Here is a 25,246-nt window from a genome sequence, read left to right on the forward strand (position 1 = left end):
GTGCTGGCCCACCTTGATTATCATACACATTGTAAGGAGAGTGGTCACTTTAGATAAGCTATTACCAGCAGGAGAGTGGGTTTGTGGCGGGGGGGGGGGGGGTGAGAAAACCTGGATTTGTGCTGGAAATGGCCCACCTTGATTATCATGCACATTGTAGGGAGAGTGGTCACTTTGGATGAGCTATTGCCAGAAGGAGAGTGGGGTGGGGGGAAGTATTTTTTCATGCTTTGTGTGTATAAAAGATCTTCTACACTTTCCACAGTATGCATCCGATGAAGTGAGCTGTAGCTCACGAAAGCTTATGCTCAAATAAATTGGTTAGTCTCTAAGGTGCCACAAGTACTCCTTTTCTTTTTGTCTTAGAAGAGTATGGGATTGTCTCATAATGGAAAAGCTCCTGGATGATATAAAATGGGAGGAGATTAGATTCTTACAGGTCTGGCTATCAATTTCTAGAATATGAAAATGATAAGATGAAATAAATAGAGGCCTTGGAAATACCGAAGTATATTGGCTTCATTAGGGGTACTCATGCTTAAAGATAAGCATGTGCTTAAAAGCTTTGCTGCATAGGATCTGATTCTGAAAAGGTGCTGAGTGCCCTCAATTCTAAGGCTACAGGCCCACAATTAAATGCACTATATATGCACTTAAATAGTCCCACTGAAGTCAGTGTATCTGTTCACATGAGTAAAATTACACACGTTAAATGTTCGTAGGATGGGGACTCAAATGCTTTATCCTTAGAATTCTATGTGACTACACATTCTTTTTTATATAGTTGTATTACATACGTTATTAATTGGGCACTATGTATTGTGCAGATATCCTATGTAAACTGCAGCATTCATTTACTGCATCTTAATTTTGTTTCTGATTAAGAAACCAACTAAATTGTAATTGCTGGTAATTAGGAAAGGACAAACAAACATTAGCAATTCCTATTAATTCATGTTCATTTAGATTGCTTTCTTCTGTTTACTATTATGAATAATAGTACATAGACAACATTTATGTTAGTGCTATCTCCAAAATACTTTAAAAACGTGGTTTAATTAATCATCTCAGTTCCCCATGTGAGGCAGCCAACAATTATGCCCTATTTTACAGGTTGGAAAGCTAAGGCAGAAATGTTAAATGACCTGTCCAGTGCAATAAACGGAATGTGTGCCAGAGATGGAATTAAAATTCAGGAGTTCCTTGGTTTCAGACAAGTTTTTAAATGTTGCACTACACCTTTCACTCTTGGGTCCAAATTCTGATCTCACAATGTTAACTCTATTGACTTCAGTGGAGTAATTCCATTCACATCAATGGAACTCAATATGTGCACCAGTTTAACTGAGCTCCAAAACAGGCCCATGATGTTTAGCAATTGTAAACATTGTAATACAAAGTATATGTCGCTAATGTGAAAATGTGTCTATTTATTATTTACTATTATTATTTTCTAACATACCCTTTACCGTAATATGTGGGCACTCTGTGGCTGGCTAAAATCATGTCTCTCTGTGCAACAAAACAACTTTGCAAATTAGTAGTAAAATGACATATCTACAAAAAAGGGTTAAAAGAAAAATCAGATTAAAAAAGATTAAATATAGACATGTACAAAAAGTTTTTCTTCTCCACAGAGTTTCATAGGAAAGATCTGGGTATTTTTGTAGTCAGTAGCTGTGTTGTCGAGTGCAAGCTAAATCCAAACACATGCAGACATACGGTTTTAAAACTCTGTTATTAGGAGAGCTGCAGTACTAACAGCTTGTGCACTCTTAATAGTTCTTGTGGCAGATTAACTAGTAGTGGTGCTAAGGTTTTCAGGTTGCAAAATTACAGCGGTCTTAAAGAGGACAAATAATCCCTTCTCAATGCTTTACAAAGGCGCTCTTCCTTCCAGCAAAGGCTAACGAAGGAATCCATAGGTGGGTTTTTTTGTCATAACAAGCACAGTTACTACACACCTATGGACATTCTTCATTGGTCATCCTCTCCTTACTCTGGTCACAATTAAAAATTCCTTGCCCATTTGTGTTCAGGGGGTCTGCTTTTCAAAAGCTTTTAACAGGTTGCTATGATCTGGAATCCTTTCATTATAAACAGGCTTCCTGTTCCTTTTGTGATTTTGTGCAACTTTTTCCACTATGAAGAACTAGCTTTTCTTTTCTGGTCTCTCTGAATGACCCTGAATGGAAGGCAGAATGCATGTTTCTTCCTGGTACTGTCTTTTCCCTCTGTTACTGGCAAAGCACATCCAGACATTCTCCAATAGAAGTTGTTGTTTTTTTTTCCCCCTGTGTGTTTTGCTCTTCACTTGCACTGAGTCTATGCACATTTCACACCTTTTAATCTTCTCTTTGGTAAATATATAGATTTGTTCCTGCACCTTCTTGTGCTTCCAAAAGAGTTCATTCTTTGGACTTCAACTACTTGAAGCTGATTCTGCTTTGTCATTGAGTCTTCCAACTAGTCTATATCACTTTGGCATCCAATTTCCTTTGCACAGCATCCTTTTTTATGCATTCTTCTTTCACATAAGCAAATTCCAGAAATGCTTCTATTATACATTGAGAGAGAGAGTTTTTTTCTCTTCCAGCTTACTTTCAAAGGTCCAAAATTACCTTGCAGGACACTGAAGTTCTGATAAGCATTGAGCTATCTCCTTATTGTGTAATTGTGAACAACTTCCTAACATTTTTTATTTTGTTGCAGTGTTTCAGCAAAAGACCACCAGCACTCAGAGTGATAATGAGAAGATGTACTATGCTTTCAGGAAGCAAGGTGTGGAACTTCATTTTGCTATTGTAATAGTCTTGATGATCCTTAATATGACTATGAGAGTTTTGCTCTGGCTTGATTTTTTTCTTGGATGATTTAATATCTTTTTTTCCTACCAAGGTGATCTAAATCCCCAATAGTTCTTCAGCTTTTAAAAATCAATTCAAATAAATAAAAAATTATTATTTTAACAAAGCAAATCAGTGAGGAGCTTTATGAAAGCTTTTTGGAAAGATATGAAAAAGCAAAAATGACTTTGCACTTTTCTGTCAGCTTTCTCTATAATGATTAAAACTAAAAAAAGGAGGAACTGGGTGGCTCATATGTATGCTGTGCACCAGTTCTAACCTGCCTGAGTCAATAGCAAGTTACCAAAGCTTATCTCATGGCTGCTTTGTGACCCATGTAAAATGAGTTTCTGGTTCCAGCCCAATTGCTATTTGAGAAGAGTCCATATCACTAAATTACCACTGCAACTGGCATTAATTGGTATCCTAGCATAACTAGCATTATTGTTAAATGAATGAACATGGAGTTGAGACTGAATTATCCTTCCAGGAAATAGCCCCTCTAGGTCAGGATTAGGACGTATTAGTTGAAGCAGAGTAGGGAAGCTGCATTACAGTTGTCTGTCCAGTGAATAAACAGAGAACGCCACTTGCCAGTGCTGTCAGTGTCACTTTTTGCAAGCACTAAATTCATTAAAAAAATATGTGTTGAAATATAGGAAGTTTCTGTGTAATGATTAAATAACTGCAACGTTTAGTGATGGAGCATTGCTAGTGTAATCCCTACAAAGGTTATTCCCCTAAGAAGTTTTAGGTTTGATTTTTTTCCCACTGCCTGGCGTCCGGTATAGTCATTTGCACTCTCTTAGCACAAATGTAAATTATTATCAGAGATGCAAAGTGGTGGAGATTCATGGCCAATGTATGCTGGTACTTAATATTCTTGAAAAAGAGCAGAATGGGGCTCAATAATGACTTTTTTTCTCTTCATCAAGGTATATTTCCCTTTGCACAGCTGGTCATCCCTCATGTAGAATAAAGGGATGTCATGCAGGCACAGTAAGGAATCAGGCATAATCAATTAAAAGCTCACATGTAGGTAAAGACAAATACTATGGCTCCAATTCGGAGATTCAGCCTAGCTGCATTCTGTGTAGGAGCTGAGGAGAGGAGAGCAGCAGTGGCATTATGCCACCTTTTTTAGTTCTCTGATTCTGGGGCTTATGGAGAGCTGTTTCAGTATCCCTCAAAAAATCAAAGCAGCCTCTGGGCTGCTTTAACCTACTCCCAGCTGCCTTTGCCCCCAGGCAACCATTCCAATAGCTGAGAATACTAAGAATGTATGGGCTAAACTGTGAGGGTGGCAGCATAGAGTTCCATATTACTTCTCTTCAACTGCACACCTGCATAGGGATTAGTTAGAACCTAGTTCGATGAGGCTACATAGAAATTAAAAGATTCCTCTTTGACCCTGCATATTTTCTGATCATTATAGTTGAGTGAATTATATGAAAATTCAAAACAGATTCTAACCTACTCTCAGCACAAGCTATTGGGAAATATGATATGTGAATTTGGGGGGAGAGGAAAATGGATATTGATGGGAATTTGGGGAGTGAGGAAAATGGATATTAATGGGAATTTGGGATTTTCCACTCCTATCTCCAAGTAATGTCATGGTTTATAAAGCAAATAACTTGGCACTGATATAATATGTCTACATATGATATAAATGGCTCTTGGCCACGATGGTCAGGGATGCAACCCTAAACCTCTGGCTGCCAGAAGCCAGGAATGGAATACAGAGGTGGATCACTCCATAATTGCCTTGTTCTGTACACTCTCCTTGAAGCTCTTGTACAGGCTACGATTGGAGACAGGATACTGGGCAAAATGAACCATCGTCTGACCCAATATGGCAGCTCTTTTATGTCAGGACTCCCTTTTGAATTCTGTGGAATTTCATAATTAATTAATGGTACGGCACTATCTCAAAAGAGAAGTTGCTACATAAACTTAATTTAACGAAGAGTGAATCAATCAGGCAAATGGCAATGAGTTTGAAAGTTTTGTTCACCAGGACACACTACTTCACACTATTTCAAAAGAACAGTAGCAAATAGCTCATTGCATGTTTCTCTATAGAGCTTGGCTGTAAACACGGTTAAGATGGAAAAGATTAATTGCCATCTCCTTACAGATTTGCTACTCACATGCTCTTGCTCAAAATGAGCTTTCATTGAAAAGAAAAACAGTTTTAAAAATGAATTAACCGTCTGTGCCTTTTTTAAACTCCTTTTTATACTTGATAACTACAGACAGAGTTCGAACGGACAGTACCACCTATACCACTTTGAGACACAGCATCCCTTCTGGACAGGAAGAACTGATCCTTTTGCAGGAAAAGGTGAAGAAGGGAACAATTACTGTGGATGAAGCACTTGAGAAATTTAAACAATGGCAGAATGAAAAAAGCAGTTTAGAAGTCACACAGCAGGTATACTTCTGAAGGATTATGTTTGCTTGTAGGACATTTTGTCCAAGAGTTTCAAAAATAGGTACCTAAATTTGGAGTCCTAAATCCATACTTAGGCATCCAAATAAGTGTACATCTATACTGCAGCTGTGATTCCCAGCCCTGGCAGACAGACTTGCACGAGCTCTGCTCAAGCTAGTACACTATCAATGGCAGCGTGGATGTTGCAGTGCAGATGCGACTTGGGCTAGCCACACAAGTTCAGACCCAGGAGTTCAGCAGGCATAGACTCAGGCAGCTAGCCTCAGCCCCCGCCTATGCTGTAAGGTCCACACTGCTATTTTTAGCATACTAGCTCGAGCAGAGCTAACACAAGTCTGTCTGTCCACTCTGGGAATCTGGCCACCCAGCTGTGGTATAGACATACCCAGGGGCCCTGATTTTCAAAAGTGTTGTGCACCCAGCAGCTGATTTCAGTGAGAACAAGTGGGTTCTCAGCATTTAATTTCAGTTGCATATTTTGGTACCTAACTATGTATTTAGAACATAGTTTTTGCACCATTTTGTTCATGTTTTGTTTTGTTTTTTTTAAATCTTGTTGTTTTGATCATCTATGAAAGCTGTGTAACATCTATGAAAAATGATTATCTTTGAATTCTTCACCATACGCCTTATCTCACTGAATAAGCTGAACCCTTCTCAATTACACACAAAATGTATAGAGCCAGCTAATGGAAGTTCTACCATTTCAGATATATAGGACATTGTATATACATTGCATAGGTTTTACACAGGTTTCAAACCGCTTGCATGCAGAATTACGTGCTACAGTCTGGTATATACATATAGGGATCATTGTATTCCCACCCACCACTAAAATGGAACCACTTTTATATTGCAACAAACAAATCATTATGCTGGCAGTAGCCCCACCAGCAATTAGCAGAAGTACCAAAAAAAAGTCAAGTGAAGAATAGGATATCTTCCAGATTCCTAGACCATGATTCTACTACTGTATCAGTATTCATGCTGAATAGTATTTTATTCTGTGAGTAGCCCCATTAAAATGCCTCTTTCAGTTTGCAGTTCACAAGTAATACATGGGCTGAAATTTGTTCACCCTAAACATTGGTTTTAAACAAAAAATAAATATTTAAGAATCAATATGTCTTTGCAGACAATCAGTGGGATTACTTGTGTAGTAAGATGCTACTTATCATGAATAAGGGTGGTAGGGTCAGGCCCTAAAGGATCTTTCTACTAGCACCTTATTTCTCAATTGGCTAGAAAATGACTACCTCTTATTATGGCTACAAAGACTGATGCAGACTGTTTAAATCTATTTGGATAGGAGTGTAACTACCATCTAGCCCTGGATACGCTGTAAACTTGCTGATGGCTTGGGGATAAATGCTGAAACTAAAAGACTGCACCTATAGAGCAGCATAACATTCTTCCTAGCCTTTTAAAATGATTTTCCTGTGGTGGGAAGCTAAATGTTCAGAATACTAAAAAGCCAACTTTTCCAGCTATTTATTCATTCATTTTTTTACAATCAGCCCTAGTTATTGATTTTTATTGTTGTTTGTGTGTTTCTTTTTTAAGGAAAAAGTACGCCAGCTCAGAGATAGCATTATTGGGAAAAGACCAGAAGAAGAAATTTTGTATGGTAAGTAGCATTTCAATACAATGAAGACATGAATTGAGGGATAAATATGCCATATCTCTAGTACCAATCCAAATCGCAGGTGGGCCTTTAGATCAGGACCTAGTGAGCACTTTTGTGTATCTTGGTTTAACTCACAGGTATTATCTTAATAATACTTGATCAACCTATAGGGTAAAATCCTGACCCTTCTGAAGTCAGTGCGAGTTTTGCCATTGATTTCAGTTGAGGCCAGGATTTCACCCTCGGTGTCTACTGCTCAGCTTTCCTGTAATGCACTGCGTTGCTTAATAAAGTGTTGGGACTAGAAATGGGCAATCAATTTCCTAATAACAGTTTATGTGGTGAATTTTTAGTCTTTTTTTTTTCTTGTTTGTGACTCATCAGTGAACACACATTGGTTTTTACTAACTTGTTTACTGTTCAAAATTATACATATTTAGTGCCTGTGAATTGCTCAGGAAGTGCTCACTGCAAGAGCTCTTTCACATAATTAGTATTCATTATGTGAGCTGTGGTTTTTTTCATTATTTAAAATTCTACCGTATTGTTTTGTTCCCGATGGGATGTCCTGCAAACAAATTTCATCCTGTCTTGAAACTAAAAGTTTGTTTCACAGTTAGACAAAGCTTGAGTATGAACCTGAAATTTTCCGCAAATATTTATACAAACAAAACTCCATTCACAGAACATTTGTTAAAAATAGGATGTGAACACAGTCAATGCAAAATTCTATTTCTAAATCACAAAATGTTTGCAAATTTATTTTTCTCTCTACTCCCCTAATCAGGAAATCACCCACACTACTGTTTTCATGATTACATTGGAAAACAGTGCACTTACATAGACTTGATGGTTAATGTTTTGTAGTAATCTGATAAAACTCAGTATTCATTGAGTACTCTTTGGAGTACCAAGGAGCATTTTTAAAGTAAATATAAAATAGGTACCTTTTAAACAAGTAGTCACTCGGGTAACTAAAAACTGTTCCTAAATATTAATACTAATTGATTGTCAAGTGGAGTTTTTGTGAAATCCCATTAAAAAATAGTTCAACCTGTCCTGCTGTTTAATTTTGACAATTAGTACTGTCATGGTTCCCTCCCCACTCTGAACTCTAGGGTACAGATGTGGGAACCCGCATGAAAAAAGCCCCTAATAAGCTTATTTCTACCAGCTTAGGTTAAAACTTCCCCAAGGCACAAATTCTTTGCCCTTGGAGGTTATGCTGCCACCAACAAGTGATTTAACAAAGAATCAGGGAAAGGATCACTTGGAGTTCCTCTTCCCCCAAAGCCCTTACACCCCCTTTCCTGGGGAGGCTTGAGAATAATACCCTAACCAATTGGTTACAAAGTGATCACAGACCCAAGCCCCTGGGTCTTAGGACAATAGAGAAATCAGTCAGGTTCTTAAAAGAAGGATTTTATTTTAAAAAAACGAAAAAATCACCTCTGTAAAATCAGGATGGAAAATAACTTTACAGGGTAACAGAAGATTCAGAAACACAGCAGAACTTCCTCTAGGCTTAGTTTCAAAGTTACAAAAATCAGGATTAAACCTCTCTCCAGCAAAGGAAAAGTTCACAAGCAGAACAAAAGATAATCTAACTCGCCTTGCCTGGCTTTTACTTACAATTTTTGTAATATGAAAGACTTTTAGGATGGTTTATAGGAGAAGGAGTTTTCCGACCTGATGCTTCTCTGCTTCCCAAGAGAACACACAAAACAAAACCTCCCCCCACCCCAAGATTTGAAAGTATCTTCTTTCCCCATTGGTCCTTTTGGTCAGGTGCCAACCAGGTTATTTGAGCTTCTTAACCCCTTTTAGGTAAGGAGGAATTCTAGGCTATCCTTAGCTGTATGGTTATGACAAGCACAGAATAGTAAACTGCTAAAAAAAAAAAATCTGCCCTTCATATATAGCTATACCTATGGGGGGGGGTGTGTACACAAGCGATACTGTGTCTATCTATTTACACATGTATATATTTATCCAATCCAATCCAAAGAGGGAAACAACACACACACACTTGCTCTAATGCCAGAAAGACAGTAAAACAAATAATGCATTCTAATGATCTTTTTTCCTCTTGACAGACAAAATCACCATTGAACATCATCCAAATGGTAAGTGATACTAGCTTAATCTTAAAAGTTCACCTTAGCATAGGTAGTTTTCAGAGTGCCCCTCTGGCAAAAACTACTGCACAGAAATTCCAAGATATATAGCTGGTTCCTTAGATTGAAATAATGCATTCTGGTTAGCTGAATGGTGTAGTAGTAAGCTAGAGGATTTCAGTCTGAAAGTCCCCACACTGCCAGGAACTTAGAGCACTGCACCTGTGAAATGGTTGAATCCCTATCAGCTTTTGCAACAGAGCACACAGACCCTGAGTTAGTATTCAGAATCACTCCCTTCCGACGGTTTGGTTTTATTGGTAGTTCACAAACAGTTACTTGATATAAACCTCAAACTAAGCTTTCTCTCTGAGCTTGGTTATCTCCTAGCATTTCCCTCCAAGACCTCCTGTATCCTAGTTCTCTCTAGTTTCCTCTCTCCTGAGAGCCACTCTCTCTCTTAATGAACCACACCTGCCACCTGACCTTCAAGGTCAACAGGAGAGCCCTGCCATTCTGGGTGAAATTCTATTGTGTGCATTAGGCAGGTTAGACTAGATAATCAGAATGTTTCCTTCAAGTCTTAACATTCTGTGAATCCTGCTACAGTGTCTTATATCGCTCTGAAGTGTCTCTCTAGCTGGCATTCAAACTGGGCATAAGACAGAACTTTATCAACCCCTCTTGGGTGGGAATGACAAGGCAGAGACATAAAAGGAGAAACTGGGAAGAACGTGAAGGGATCCCAGATCCTTTTGAAACAGATTTTAACTATTGAGGGCCTAATCCTTGAGTTCTTACACAACTCCCACTGAGTTAATTGTCAAAATAATGAGTGTAAGGCTGGGACATTAAAAGGTTACATCTCTGTCCACCCAACAGATGTTAATTCATGACTTGAAACAAAAATTACAGTAGCATATCTTCTCTTTATCGCCATAATCCCACTTTTAGACTCTCAGATTTGGATGTCCTATTCAGTAGCCAAGTTTGAAGATTAGATTTTGCATGCACAGTTATTATTCCATAAACTTATTCAGGAAGGAGTTTAGGGGGTTTTTTTGTAAATGAGCAGGGGGATAACTGAATTTTGCTTTTTATAGTTACAAAATGCGATTTTGAATTTCTTGATATTGGTGCTGATCTTCCTCCCACTAAAGTCAGAGGAAACTGTGCTATAAACTTCAGTTGGAGCAGGGTCAGGCTCAGTCTTCCACTATATTATTTCAGTTCTTCCTATCTTTGGGTCCCCAAGTAATACTTTATGTGGCTATTAATATATGATTTATTCATAAAAAATATGCCTCTTATGGCAGCAGGAAAGTTTATCTTGACTTTTTTTCTGGAAAAGCAAGTGGGATAGATCTGATTTTAACAACTGTTACTACTAAATAAGGAGTAAGTGTGTGGCATATGAACAGACATGCTGTTTGCGCAAGCACCGAATATGGACATAGAAAACACTTCGTTTTTTAGAAAGCTGATTCTCTGATAACAATTAAAATGACATTCATTAAGGCATGGATATGATCACATTTTTGTTGCATTCTTATAGAACTGGAGAAAAAAAATGAACCACCAAAGAAAACCTCCTATGGTAAAGTTTTCAAAAATGCCTAAATGACATAGGAGCTGAAGAACAATTTTCAAAAGTGACTTAAGCGCTAGACTGAAGAGACTAAGTCTCATTGACTCTCAGTGGGACTTTTAGACTTCTAAGTGCCAGATTTTAAAAGGTATTTAGGTGCCTAAAGATACAAAAAGGTGCCTTAGATTTTCAAAACACATAGGCACCTCATTCTCATTAAAATCAATGGAGTTAGGCTCCTTGGCACTCCTGAAAATCCCACTAGGTATGTATCTGCACCATTATGCACCTAAGTACCTTTAAGAATCTGGCCAAAGGCACTTTTGCAACATTTACCCATTATCACATACAAACTGCCTTGAGTTTTGTGTGCCATTTCCCATCATTTAAAAATCATCCATAGTCATGTTCTAAAAATGAATATGAGAGATGATTCAAAGTGATCAGAGGTGATTAACAAAAATACTTGTGATTCATGGTGATTTGAACGGCCTGTAAATTGTTGTCTTCTGATGGCTCTTTGGTAATTTTTGTAGAATGAACTCTTCTCAGTCCAGTTCTGGATGGACAAGTTTCCACATCCTAAAACTTGCCATCATAATAGATATTAATTAGCAACCTCATTGCCAGTGTTAATGGCAAGGACTGAATGGGCATGTAGTACCATTCTATCACTCAGTAATGCACCTATGTTTTAAACAACAGTCGTCTATTGTGCCCAGACTAAGTTCTACCCCATGTGCTGACACTGCAAGCCCTGCCGCCAGTGATGTAGGAGATTACCTGAAAGCGACAACAGGGCCAGATAGAGGCTCCAAAACACCTGAAGTTAACATAAATTGTATTTGAAAACACCAAAAGGCCATTATTGAGCATTTATTTGTGGGGGAGGGGGTGTTATGTGTCATCAGTGTGCATAATTGCACTTTGATTGAACGTAGGTCTCCAGAAACATGTCAGACTTATAGACCTGGAAATTGTAGTCCTTTGGTCACAGTTCTGCCCCATGAATATGCCTCCAACATATTCTACTGGAGCCACTACCGGGGTGAGATGGTAACTCAGTCTTAATGCCCATTCCAGCCTAAGTATCTTTGAGACCACCAGTGTGGGTGGCATGCTGTGGCAATTTTGATGGTTGTTTTGTCCTGTGGGTGCTTGTTCACTGGAAACTGGATGGAAGTCCTTTTACATAGGCCATTCAATAGCCAACACATAGTTATGACTTCAGTCATTACTGACTTTTTAAAGATGAAAGATGAAAGTGCATGTTAATTTATTCATTTCTCTGTGAGAAAAAGCTTCATCTCCAAGGATATCTTTATTTCACCATGTGCTGCTATATTAAACATTCTGTCCTCTTACTGTTATAACTGCTCCAATATAGCTCAACTCCCCAGTGTACTGTACATGGCCAGGTCACCTACAGGAGTAAAGAAATCCTAGAATATATACTTTTTCAGATTTCACCATCTGAACCTGTAGAAGCCCATGGCAATAAAGCATATATGGTTTAATTAAGTTTGCCCAACTGTCTGCCAAAGACCAAATTGCTTCCACAGCGTCATCCAAAAAGCCTTCAGAATAGCATTGAGCTTCTTTCACAAACTGTTAGCTTGTTGATTATGAGCACTATCTTCATTACCTGGATGCATTTCCCCAGCCCTTTGTCTCTCACCAGCATCTTGTTTCTATTCCCATTGCTGGCAGTTATCTCAGTAAACTCACTCACTTGATAATCAGTGGACTCCATTCTGATAGGGAAGGGAATGCATATACAAAAATCTATAAGACCGATAATAAGTAGAGATGGGCCTAAACCATAAAATACACACCTTTATTTTGAACACATCCACCAATTCTAAGTGTTCATGAAATACGAAGCCAGTTATTGAATTTCAAATCCTTTGCTTCTCCCTGTTATTAGGAGTGAAATAATTCAAAGTGAATGCCACTCAGTGGAAGAGCTCACAAACGCATAGTGTTTCCTTGGAATTATCCCATTGGCAGGAATGGGAGGAGGCATCACTTAAACTCAGAGGTGAAAGTAAGCCGGTCCGGTCCAGTACGGCATACCGGCAAGAGCTGGTACGCCGTGCCAGACCAGACGGCTTCCCTGGGCCGGCGATTTAAAGGGCATGGAGCTCCCCGCTGCGGCCGGAGCCCCAGGTCCTTTCAATCGCCGCCCAAGCCCTGCTGCCAGAGCCCTGGGGTAGCGGCGGCAGGGCTCCGGTGGTGATTTAAAGGGCCTGGAGCTCCGGCCACTGCGGGGAGCCCTGGTCCCTTTAAATTGCTGCCTGAGCCCCACTGTCGGAGCCCCGGAGTAGCAGCGGCAGGGCTCTGACGGTGATTTAAAGGGCCTGGGGCTCCGGCCGCAGCGGGGAGCCCCACACCCTTTAAATCACCACCCCAGCCCCGCTACCAGAGCCCCGGGGTAGCAGTGGCAGGGCTCTGGTAGTGATTTGAAGGGCCAGGGGCTCCTGGCCACTGCTGTGGCAGCGGTGCCCCAGGCCCTCTAAATCTCCACCTGAGCCCAGAGCTCCGCTGCAGTAGCAGCGGCCGGAGCCCCTGGCGCTTTAAATCACCCCTGGAGCTACCAGCTGCAGAGCCCCGGGGTTCAGGGTGATTTAAAGGGCCCAGGGCTCCCAGCCGCCGCTACTGCAGCTGGAGCCCCGGGGCCTTTAAATCTTGATTTAAAGGGCCCAGGTCTTTAAAGGCCCCACCTCTTCTGGTTGAGGCCCCTCCCCCTGCTCAGGACTCCGGCGTACCGGTAAGTCCTTTAAGTTATTTTCACCCCTCCTTAAACTCCATGGAATGACCAAAACCCAAGATGTTAAAGACCATGGCTGGGATGTTCTCAGAGAGGCCCAGTGTCTTTACAATACTCCCCAACCTCTCAATCTCCCTCAGAAGCCACTCCATCCTTGCAGCTGCACATCCCCAAACAAACAGGAGGGGACTCTTGTATAGTCAGAAGCAAGGGTCAGGCCCCCAGCTCATTCTCCAACAAAGATGACCTATTTTTATAGAAGTTTCACAGTTTTCCCCGTAGCATTTTCCGTATTTAGCACCTTGGAAGGAAAACATTACTTAAGTAGCTGCCAGAGATATAGAAGGGATATTGGAGAATTTAAAAGAGAATTTTAAAAATTAACATGTCACATTGTGTCAAAACAATCACCCACTCTAACTATAGACTTTGTGACCTTACTACATTTTTCAACATTCTATATTGTCCTAACTGCTCATGTGGCGTTCATGACTGTTTATAAATTGTATGCATCTTTTTAGTCCCCAACTCGAAGCCCACCAGAAAAGGAACAGATGCCTAAAGATAATTAATGGAGGTAAGAGCATATATAAATTATTTATTTTTATATAAAACAATTCCTAATAAAGTGCTTCATATCGGTGATGCATGCTCTTAACCATGGAAGAGAAGTGACAGCCATAATCCTGGTATCCCTACTGCAATAACCAGAAATGCACCCAGTGCTATAGTATGCAGTGTTATGTATTATATGTTAGGGCCCTGATTTTTAGTCAGATTTCAGTGTGCCCTCAGTAGTACAGCGGCAGATTTGCACTGAGTCAGAAACACAACTGGCTTGTGTATGCAATTAAAAAGTGGGTGCCGTTGTAGGTACAACTAATTACACCAACAAAAATTAGAGGCTTTGGGGGAATATGTAGTCTGATATACTGAACATATGTATATTATCATACGATACATAGACTGTCCTAAAGGTATTGAATAAAACCTGTGCTGCATGTAACTAAAAACCATCATAATCCAAATATGAGGTCTATTTCTGATCTTGCTCACATCTGTGTAAATCAGTAGTGACTCCACTGACGTGAATGGAGAATGAAGGGATAAGAGAGGTGTGAGATCAGCATTAGGTGAACAGTGTCCCCAAAAGAGGATTGTGTTTGGTTTTTGCAATGGCAGATGTGAGCTCCGTAGACTGAACAACTGATATATTTTTGTTCATTTCTAGAATCTTTGGAGATTTCTCTAGGTTGCCTGAAAGGGTTTACATTTTTGTAGTAGGCTTGCGAACTGTATGACCTGCAAAGCAGTATCCAGAGGCCTTGAGACATGGGAAAGGGTATTCACCAGAAATTAGTGACAAACAGTGAAGGCTCTCTATCACTGGGAAACCTGGGGTACTGCTACCCTGAGAAAATTAAGAAAATCAGTGTACCTTTGCCCAATTCTGTGTATAATTCACAGCTGATAATTTATGTATGAGAGAGACAAGGGTGGTGAGGTAATATCTTTTATTGGACCAGCTTTTGTTGGTGAAAGAGACAAGCTTAACACTACAAGATGAGGGATTCTTATGCAGCAGTGGCTCTGGGTCCCCTTATTGCAAAGTGCACCTTTCAGTAAGGGGTTTTCAAAGCAGCAGTAGTACTTCATTAACCAGCCTCTCAGCCACAATACAGCACTGAAGGGCACTTTCAAATGTGCCTTTTGTTAGTGAACATATGTAATGGAATGAAGGAAAGTTGGTATCCTAGCATGAACCTAAAATGCCTCACCAAGGACCACCACTGACATCAAAGCTAGCCACTGAGTTCATACTGGCTCCCTGTGTGCTAGAGACTAAATAATTTTACAGATATATCCTCTAGGACCACAGGTACCTCACTTCTATGGCAGAACTAAATCAATGGTGCAACTTATTTTCACGTAAGCAGGGCAGCTTTAGAATCTATCTGGGACACCGTGAGAGATGAAAGCTGTCCAAGGAATGCACTCAATCAAGCATTTTCTAGGTGTTCTGGACTTGCCCCTTCTCTGGCTAGCATTGCACACTTGTGAGTTACACCTGCACTTCCAGCCCCTTGGCAGAACAGGGCGGGTTCAGGTTGCTTGCACCTCTGTATTCTAATTTAGGTGCTCACAGCCTGTCTTGTCATCAAAAGTTGCCAGAACCCAAGGAGTGACCCAAGCCAAAAGTCACTCACTAACAGCAAAATATACAAATGTGTAGTAAGAAGTGTGAAGAGATGGGAGATATCTGAAATGTTGTTGTTGATATGCTGTATACCTCTTCTATTTGATTGCATCCATGTATTAGACAGTATGATAGTAAACAGTTAACTCAGTCTTGGGTGGTTTTACACATCTGCAGAAAGGCAGACAGTGGTTGTAAATCCTTGACACTTGACAAAAATATGGGTGTCAAAAGATGTTGCTCTTTTGTCACTATCCAAGGGGAGCACAACTACCCCTAGCTTATGGCAGAACCAGGGCCCTGCGGAGAGAGAATTTGAAGAAAGAATTTGGAAATTGTTAAAAGCACTGGCCGTGAAACTGAAGGCAGAGGCAGGTCTGCAAAAAGGATTGTAACCCAGTCTCTAGGAGAGTGGGAGTAAAGGCTAAATTGGACCTAACTAAGGCTTGAAGGAAATGCTATGCTTAGATAAGATGCCATGTGTGTCGACCTTTTGTTGTTCTAACCCTTGCCTCTCTGATTGCTTTAGTCCTATGCATGAATACATACTTTGTTTTGAAAAAGTGATCAGGGTCACTGCCTTTTCATCTAATCACAGGTTCCCGAATGGAAGCCTGTAGCAGGGGTCAAATATAGTTGGATCTGCTGGGGAAACACGGTTGCTAAACAGGGGTTTTGTAACCTAGAAACCCAATCTATAAGTGGGATGAATCACAGGATTCCACTCTGAGAAGTGTTGGCACTGGGTCTGGCACTTGGAAGGCTACCCTTGAAGAAACTGAGAGAGAGCTCAGAAGTAGAGCTTATCCTGGAACAGGGGTACAATAGAATGGCCCTATTATTTTCAAAGGGATGTCCCTTCACCAGAGAATTTGGAGCTGTCACTGGAAAGTTAACCACTGAGGTTGTTTGCTATTTCTTTTTACACTATATTCTGTTTGCATGCTGTTTATTTCCAGCACCACAACTGGTTAATAAAGAAATCACTGAGGTAACACATACAAAGGTATTAATGTAAGGAGGCTGTTCACAGAGAAACACTAATTACCTATCAGCTACAGCCATTCAGTAATCTGTCATTTAAATGATGAGAGGATTATGTGTATTTACTACTCCTGTTTTCAATAGCAGCAGAGTTTGCTGATGGCCTTTGTTAATGAATGTGACCTTCCTACTTTGGGCATCTCATTATATCCTGTTGAAATATTAATTGCTCTCTCTAGCAGTTCATTGATGCTCTATCCTATTGCATATTGTACCTCAAGGAGTCTGTTTTAATCACCAGTTGCTACCTGCATTTTCTTTTCTTTCCCATATTGCTTTTAAAACTATTTTAAACATTGTGGAATGATAAGAGTCATTAGGATTGATTGCATAGAAGACATAAAGATAAACAGAATATTACTGCATTCATAGTCTTCCTGTCAGTGCAGTCCTTAGCCTGTCTTCTGAGATTGCCAACAAGAGTGCCAGTCATGAACCATTGAGACCACCAATTAATTTCACAGAATTTATCAATTACTTTTCCTTCATTCTGGCCCTGAGGTGAATTTGAACCAGTTACCTAGAAATGAAAGTTGCTACATCCTGTTGCCAGCCCACTGAAGAGCCCAATCCACCTGAACAAGTTAACGAGTTATGCAGCCTTACACAGAGAAGAATGATCATGTCATGAAAGTACAGGGCTGAGAGTCAGAAGATTTGCATGCTGTTCCTGCAACTGCCCCAGTCCTCCTTCAACAAGTTACCTGAGGCCTGATTTCACGCATGCTGAGCACCAGCAGCTCCTGTTGATGTCAGCGGGAGCTGAGTGTACTCAGAAGCTCTGAAAACTGGAGCTCCTTGTGCCTCAGTCTCCCATCAGCAAAATCAGCTAATAATACCTACCTGACAAGGACGGTCAGACTTCACTTTAAAATGTTTACGTTATAGAAGTGAAAAGTTTTACTATATTTACTGATATATAATATAATGATACATTAATGGCAGAATTATGTTATAATGAGGAGGAGATAATATACCCCTTTAACTAAAACTAATATTGCATCTGACTTCCGAAATAGGCTATTGTAGCCACCATTATAAAGCTCAACTTTAGCCAACAATTACCTTGTCTTGGAGGGGGGAGGGTAGCTCCGTGGTTTGAGCATTGGCGTGCTAAACCCAGGGTTGTGAGTTCTGTGAGATCTGGGGCAAAAATAGGGGACAGTACTTGGTCCTGCTGTGAAGGCAGGGGACTGGACTCAATGACCTATCAAGGTCCCTTCCAGTTCTATGGGATAGGTATATCTCCATATTAAATTAAATGCAGTGCTATGTGAGTTACTGCACTAAGCAAGGGGGAGCACTGCACTATACTATATTAGTACCACTGTATGGTAATGAGTGGCACAACCTATTTTCAACACTTTAAAAGTAATCTTAATATGAAGCTCTCTGAAACTTGCTGTCCTTCACTTAAATGAAGGAGGGTGGATTGATAGTGTTCCTGTTTTGTTTCCCGTTAGTGTCAGTGAACCTGATTGATTTCCTGCTCCCTGAAGTGCAATATTCAGGCTCTTCCAAGATTGGACTGTCAGTCAGTTTCATGAACACTCTGCCACTGCGGCTGCTACAGCACATATGGCAGGGAAGTAACATGGGAGGAGGGAGGGACACCACCATATGGGGAATAACCGAACAATAGGGGAGACATTCAACATATGGAAGAGAGATGGAAAAGAGACGTTACAAGAAAATAGATCTTCCTCATGAAACTAGGTTTCGATCACGTTCTAATCTCTTCTCCTCCATGGTGGTGGCACTGTTCCCTCTTTCCTGATAATAAAGGGATGGTTAAAACATCAGTACTTTCTGGGGCAGGAAGATAGAGGTAATCGTTATTCTATCACATTCTTTTCACTCATTTCCAGTGTGTATGTGGGGAGCAAGGTTGGAGAACTGGTTTGCCAGGAAGAATCTACATATCTTATAGGGCTAAGGTTGCTAACAGTTAATGTTGGTTGAAGCAATATTTACTTCCGCTCCTTGCTCTGTGAACCCACTTAGAAAGATCACAGACTGTAGCCATGAAATGGCTAGACAATGTATTGTGCTGCCATTGCTGATGTGCCGGGAGACCGATGATGATACAAGAAAGGGGGTGGTTTTTTGTGCTGCTGACTGAGATCTATAGGCTTGGACCATTATTGTTCTGTGGCCTCTTGCCCTCTGCTTATATTTGCAGCACTTCTGCTTTTGTACACCCACCAGTGCCCCAACTCATGGGAAAAAGAAAGCACTTCCTCAGTGAACACAGCAAAGCACCAAAGTTTTTATATTAGTTCGTTCCCTTCCATACCATTTTGCTCGGGAGGAAAATGTACGATATGAGCCAATGTCTATAACAATGCCATTTATTCCCTTCGGTTAGGCTTTTTGAGCCCACATTTCTAAAACTCAGCTCTGTGCTTCATCAATACTATAGTTTAAAATATGACCTTTTTTTGATTCACTGCAGCTATTGCTTTTAGCTGCACTTTATCCTGTTTTATTGTTGCTTCTATAATCAAACAGAGTGTTTGTGTGTCTTTTGGGATTAGATGAGCCCTCAGTATTGTCTGGCCACTTCAGTTTATCGTGCATTACTCAGCCTGTCTCCATCCAGCTGGCTTCATTTCAGTGTCACCCTTTCTTATCCAGATCAGTGCCTTCACTTCCACACACCATCATTGCACCAAGAGACTTCTGAAGACATTCATGCAGTTCCCAGCCAGATGAGACTTTAAAGATGGGTGCTGAATATGCTATTTTCTACCTCCCTTTGTCCCCAGCTCTTAGGCAGGTCAATGGAATCCACAAATGTTCGCTCTGAGTGCAGAGCTTGACCTACGGAATCAATATTACATTCACTCAGTCTTTATAGCTTGTGACAGACCCAGACCAGTGGACCAGAGTACAGGAGTCTGGTCCTATTGGGATCTGGGAAGTGGGCGGGCGAAGCCCGTACAGGAGTCTGGTAGAAGGCAAATATACTGGCCACTGGATGAACAGTTTCCTGTTCCCTGAGTGACCAGAACAGGGGCTGCGCTAGAGCAATCAGGAACCTGCTAGAACCAATTAAGACAGGCAAGCTAATTAAGACACCTGGAGCCAATTAGGAACATACTAGAATCAGTTATGGCAGGCAGACTAATCAGGACCCCTGGTTTAAAAAGGACCTCCCATCAGTTAGTGGAGGGTGTGCAAGGAGCAGGGAGTGAGAAAGTATGCTGTTGGAGGTCTGAGGAGTACAAGTGTGATCAGGCTTTAGGAGGAAGATCCTGTACTGAGGATAAAGAAGGTGCTGGGGGGAGGCCATGGGGAAGTAGCCCAGGGAGTTGTAGCTGTCACACAGCTGATACAGGAGACGGAGACAGCTGCTATCCACAGGGCCCTGGGCTGGAACCCGGTGTAGAGGGCGGGCCCGGCTTTCCCCCATTCCTCCCAACTCCTGATTGGACACAGGAGGAGTTGACCTGGTCTGTGAGCAACACCAGAAGGGAAGGTCTAATTTGGAAAGGAATCTGGCCTGTCCCTGACCCACTAGGTGGGATTGTTCTCTATTTCCCCCATGCTGGCCAGTGATGAGGTTAGCTGAGTGAATGGCAGGTTTGAGCCTCTAGCAGAAGCGGCCAAACTGATGGCTCCTGTGAAACTCTGAGGTGAGCAAATCTGCCAAAAAGCGCAGGACCCAGCAAGGCAGAGGAGGAACTTTGTCACAAGCGATAAAACATTAGCATTTAACAGGTTTGCGCAAAGTGAAAGGGTCAAGGTTAAACCATTCAGCTGTAAAAAGCAGTAACAGAAACAAATTTAAACACCGTCCGCTATGTAGATATCACATTGTGGGGTGCAGTCCAGACCATTCAGGGGTATTTCACCACCTGGCCTGCAACTTGGGTGCCTCACAATGCCTTGCTGTTGTAACTCCCATCCTGGGCCGCTCACAAACAGCGTAACAGCATGCAGGTCACACCCTGAGTGTCTTTGTATAGCTGCAGTCTTGGTCCAGCCACTCTGACCCCAGCAGCCTGTCAGCAACACACCAGCCACAGTCTGGTTTTCAGCAACCATGGTTACTATTGCCTGGGTGGCCCCACCAAATTCCCAGTCCAGGATTTTCCATAAAAACGTGTGTTCTCCACTGTCCAGTCCTCTCCTGGACAGTTCAGATATTAGAGGTCCATTGCCCCTATAAACGGGTCAGTGTGTGACTGCTTGCTACTTTAATTGGCATTACCAAACAATTCAGTTTAAACACAACACTGGATTAGTTTTTATTAAAGAATAAAACAAGTTTATTTATCAACAAAGAGAGATTTTAAGTGAACACAAGTATAAGGTATGAAAGGCAGAACTGGTTACAAGAGAAATAAAGATAGTAGCTAAGACTTAAGATACTAGACTTGGTTCAAAGTAAAATCCTTACCACAGGCTCCCATCATCATTTCTGATCAAATTTACAAGTCAGTATATCTCACAAAGTCCAAAGGCTGGTTCCTTTGTCTTCTTGGATGAAAGAGAGGAGTCTTTGCCCCTGACTTTTATAGTCCAGTCAACCTTTGAAATGCATTTTCCTGAGAGTTACCCATAGATAAAGTACCTTCCAGCATGCCTCCAAGGATGGAGGCATGAAGTCTCATGGTGAAAGACGTTCCATGTTGTTGTTTGTTGAAATGCAAATCGATCTGTTCCTGCCCCCCTTCGCAGACAAAGAATGGCCACTTCAGCGGTGATTGCTCATCAACTTTGACACCTGGCTAGAGGCATCAGCTTGTCTTCCGTCTTTGAGGAACAGGTTGACCCCCTTCCAGGGTTTGTCTGGTAAACACATTTCAGTGATAATTTCAGCGATAATTTCAGCTTCTGTTAAAAAATGTACATATAATTAGGGCCCTACCAAATTCACGGCCATGAAAAACACATCATGGACCGTGAAATCTGGTCTCCCCCTGTGAAATCTGGTCTTTTGTGTGCTTTTACCCTATACTATACAGATTTCACAGGGGGAGACCAGCCTTTCTCAAATTGAGGGTCCTGACCCAAAAGGGAGTTGCAGGGGGGTCACAAGGTTATTTTAGGGGGGTCGTGGTATTGCTACCCTTGTTTCTGCGCTGCTTTCAGAGCTGGCTGGCCAGAGAGCGGTGGCTGTTGGCCAGGTGCCCGGCTCTGAAGGCAGCGCCCCGCCAGCAGCAGCACAGAAGTAATGGTGGCAATACTATACCATGCCATGCTTGCTTCTGCATTGCTACCTTCAGAGCTGGGTGGCTGAAGAGCGACAGCTGCTGATGGAGGGCGCAGCTCTGCAGCCAGCAGCACAGACGTAAGGGTGGCAATACCATACAATGCCATGCTTCCTTCTGCGCTGCTGCTGGCAATGGCTCTGCCTTCAGAGCTGGGCTCCCAGCCAGCAGCCGCTGCTCTCCAGCTGCCCAGTTCTGAAGGCAGTGCCATCGCCAGCAGCAGCACAGAAGTAAGGGTAGCAGTACTGCAGCCACCCCTAGAAAAACTTTGAGACACCCCCGCACACACCCAACTCCTTTTAGGGTCAGGACCCCTACAATTACAACATCGTGACATTTCAGATTTACATAGCTGAAATCATGAAATTTATGATGTTTAAAATCCTATGACCGTGAAATTGACCAAAATGGTGAATTTAGTGGGGCCCTACATATAACGTTGCTGCCCACATTTCATCATGATACTATTGACCAGCAAGTTTAGTTTTCAAATGATACTTTACAAGCATATTTTGTACAAATATTATTACAGTGGTGTATAGGGCGTGAATATAGGGTGCGTTTGGTCACAGTAGGTCCATTTCTATCCGAAGTCTGTGACGTTAAAACAGATTACAGAAAAATTCTGAGCAAAAAGTTCTCTCCTAGAATAGATACTATTGGCCTCATTCTCTTGGGACTCCTACTCTCACTTATACTAGTTTTACACCACTGATTCCAGTCCTGATTTATGCTGATATGAAAGGATAATAAGGCTTCAGGATTTATTGCTCCTCACAGCATCTCTGGATAGTAGTCCGCTTTTAGGTTAGATAAAGATTCCCTCCCCACCCTCCAACACACTTATTAAGCTCCTTCCCCAAACTCCCTGATACAGACAGTTATAGCCCCATCCCTGAGGTGTGGCTTAAGACTCCTCCCTTTTCTCTCTGTGGTACTTGCGATCACCAGTATTTGGAGCATTTTCTGCCCTGTCCTCATGTGGTTTGGGAGCTGGGTTCTTTTCTGGCATCTGGTGCCTCCACTCAAAATGACACCTCACTTTGCCATAGACCCAGGCCTGCTGACCCCTTGAGAAAATCAGCTATAATACTGCTAGCTTGCAAGGCCTGTAAAGCCCATTACGCAAGGAACAATAAGGTAAATAAAACAAATCTCTGAAAAGGAATGACACACTAGAAATAACAGCATAACAAAGGGGGACTGTACTGGCAATGGGAAAATAGGATCTGGAGAATGGAAGGGTTAAAGTTCATTAATTATTAATGAATAGTAAAAATAAAGGAATTCCCCGCCTCCCAACACTTGCAAACCCCAGTTCCTCCCTGGCATCTCTCTGAGGCAGATGGTACAGCTGAGGTTCAATGTCCTGAGATGGAGCATTGCAGCACTGTAGCATTGGCTTAAATAAAAGTCACCTTGCTTTTTCTTCACCCCTGGGTAGGGCAGGGTCCTCTCCAGACTCCAACTGGGATCACTGGTTCCTGGGTCTGGAAGCCCTGGGATTTCAGCTGGCTCTCAGTAGCCAGTGCTGGATCAGCTCTCTCCCTCTGGATGTGGACTGCTGCAGTGTCGAAACTGCCTGGTTTATGCAGCTAGAGTCTCAGAGGAGAGCGAAACTCACTTCAAGGGAAGTAGGAGGGACTCCGTGAGCTGCACTCTCTCTCCTCCAGCTTCCAAACTCAAAACTTAAATGACATGCTCTCCCTGTGTCTATCAGGCCTCATTGGGAGTCATTAAGCCACTTGTCTTTGGTCCCTTGGACTGCTTGTACAGATTGTCCCATGCAGACGCCTCCCTAACAGCCTCAGCAGGAGTTTCTAGAACCATCTGTCTCTACCCCTGACTCCAAGCATGCCGGGAATGAGGTCAGAGGACTGGGGCAGCTATTTTACTTGTAGTCCTTTTTGGAAAGGCCTCCTAAAGGCTCAGACTGGAACTCCAGAAGCTGGCAAACTCCAAGTGGCTGTTACATAGGGCTCAGCATGACCTGAAAGTGAACAAATTCAAATTACAGATTAGCAGCCGTGTTAGTCTGTATCCGCAAAAAGAGAAGGAGTACTTGTGGCACCTTAGAGACTAACAAATTTATTTGAGCATAAGCTTTCGTGAGCTACAGCTCACTTCATCTGATGAAGTGAGCTGTAGCTCACGAAAGCTTATGCTCAAATAAATTTGTTAGTCTCTAAGGTGCCACAAGTACTCAAATTAAAATTACTGCATTAAATACCTTGCCTCCCTTTTCAACATTTCAGGCCAGATCCTCAGCTGGTGTGACTAGGCATAGCTCCATTGATTTCAGTGGAGCTATGGCAACTTATACCAACTAAGGATCTGGACCCTCATCTCTACTGATGGAACTACAGCTGGAGGAAAAAGTTAGTTAAAACAGTAGGTAAACTGAAGATTGCTAAAGTGAGATGAATCATGCAGCTGGAGAACTCAGGATCAGCAAGCAGTGATCTGTCACTTTTAGAAAATTGCTACATCAGTGAGAAAGGAAAGGATAGTGGGAGTGAGGATTACATGTGGGAGAATAACTCGCAAGATAAAATGTATTCAGCAATTTTTGCCCATGTTCTTGTTTATGACGAAGTAGATTGTCATGGACAAAATACATTGTCCCTCTCCTTCAAAAAAATGATTTAGTCAGAACCCTTCTGGTTTTGTCTGTGACAAAATTTGAGTTGGAGACCCAGTTCAAAAGAATGCAGTACCACACTGGTAGTGGCATGTGTTTTTGAAAAGCAGGACATGCTCATCGAGAGGCACATATGCCTGCTGCATAAAATAGCAAGAGTACTGCTACCTGTTGTACAAAAGTGGAATGGCACTAACAAGAATGACAGAGGAGTGTGCTACAACTTCTTCCTTTTACATCACCTCTGGCCCTGCCAAGTCAACAGCAAGATAGAAACAGTGTTGGAAATGGAATATATTTTGCATGCACCACAGAAGAGAGAATGCATTTTTGGGGTGAAATTCTCAAATCCTTTATAAAATCTGGATGGCTGAGCTTTTCGTTCCGATTTAAAACGTCAATGGCAAGATTCCTATTTTTTTCAACAGGCTTTCAGCCATGCCCTATATGCCTCTCTGACCTGAAATCAAAGTGATGAAATACATTTATTGGTAGCAGTCAGAGGAATGCTCAACAGGATTGTGTGTTTTTTGTTTAACTTCGACAAATCAGGCCACTAATGCAACAGCATAGTAAAAGGAATTGGGAGGATATAGGCCTGTACCACTTAAGTCAATAGATATTTATCACTGTCTTCAAGGACAGGCTCATCCCCACTCCTCCCTGAAATAACTCTTGGTACTTTTTCTAACATCAGACCAGCAGCCTTCAAAGTGGGACAATCCTAAAAGAGATGTAA

At 41.6% G+C, this 25,246-nt stretch overlaps 1 protein-coding gene across 1 annotated transcript in view; it reads left to right on the forward strand.

The window, feature by feature from the left end:
* Positions 1-25,246, forward strand: part of BANK1 (B cell scaffold protein with ankyrin repeats 1) — a 280,528-nt gene that overhangs the window by 252,917 nt on the left and 2,365 nt on the right. The window contains exons 12-16 of the mRNA XM_037896965.2: positions 2,713-2,781; positions 5,105-5,283; positions 6,868-6,931; positions 9,028-9,057; positions 13,928-13,983. Coding sequence (XP_037752893.1) covers positions 2,713-2,781; positions 5,105-5,283; positions 6,868-6,931; positions 9,028-9,057; positions 13,928-13,968 — 383 coding nt within the window. The 3' untranslated portion in view covers positions 13,969-13,983. The remainder of the gene's footprint in view (positions 1-2,712; positions 2,782-5,104; positions 5,284-6,867; positions 6,932-9,027; positions 9,058-13,927; positions 13,984-25,246) is intronic.

This window comes from Chelonia mydas, chromosome 4 (genome assembly GCF_015237465.2).
Source record: "Chelonia mydas isolate rCheMyd1 chromosome 4, rCheMyd1.pri.v2, whole genome shotgun sequence".
Classification (NCBI taxonomy): Eukaryota; Metazoa; Chordata; order Testudines; family Cheloniidae; genus Chelonia; species Chelonia mydas.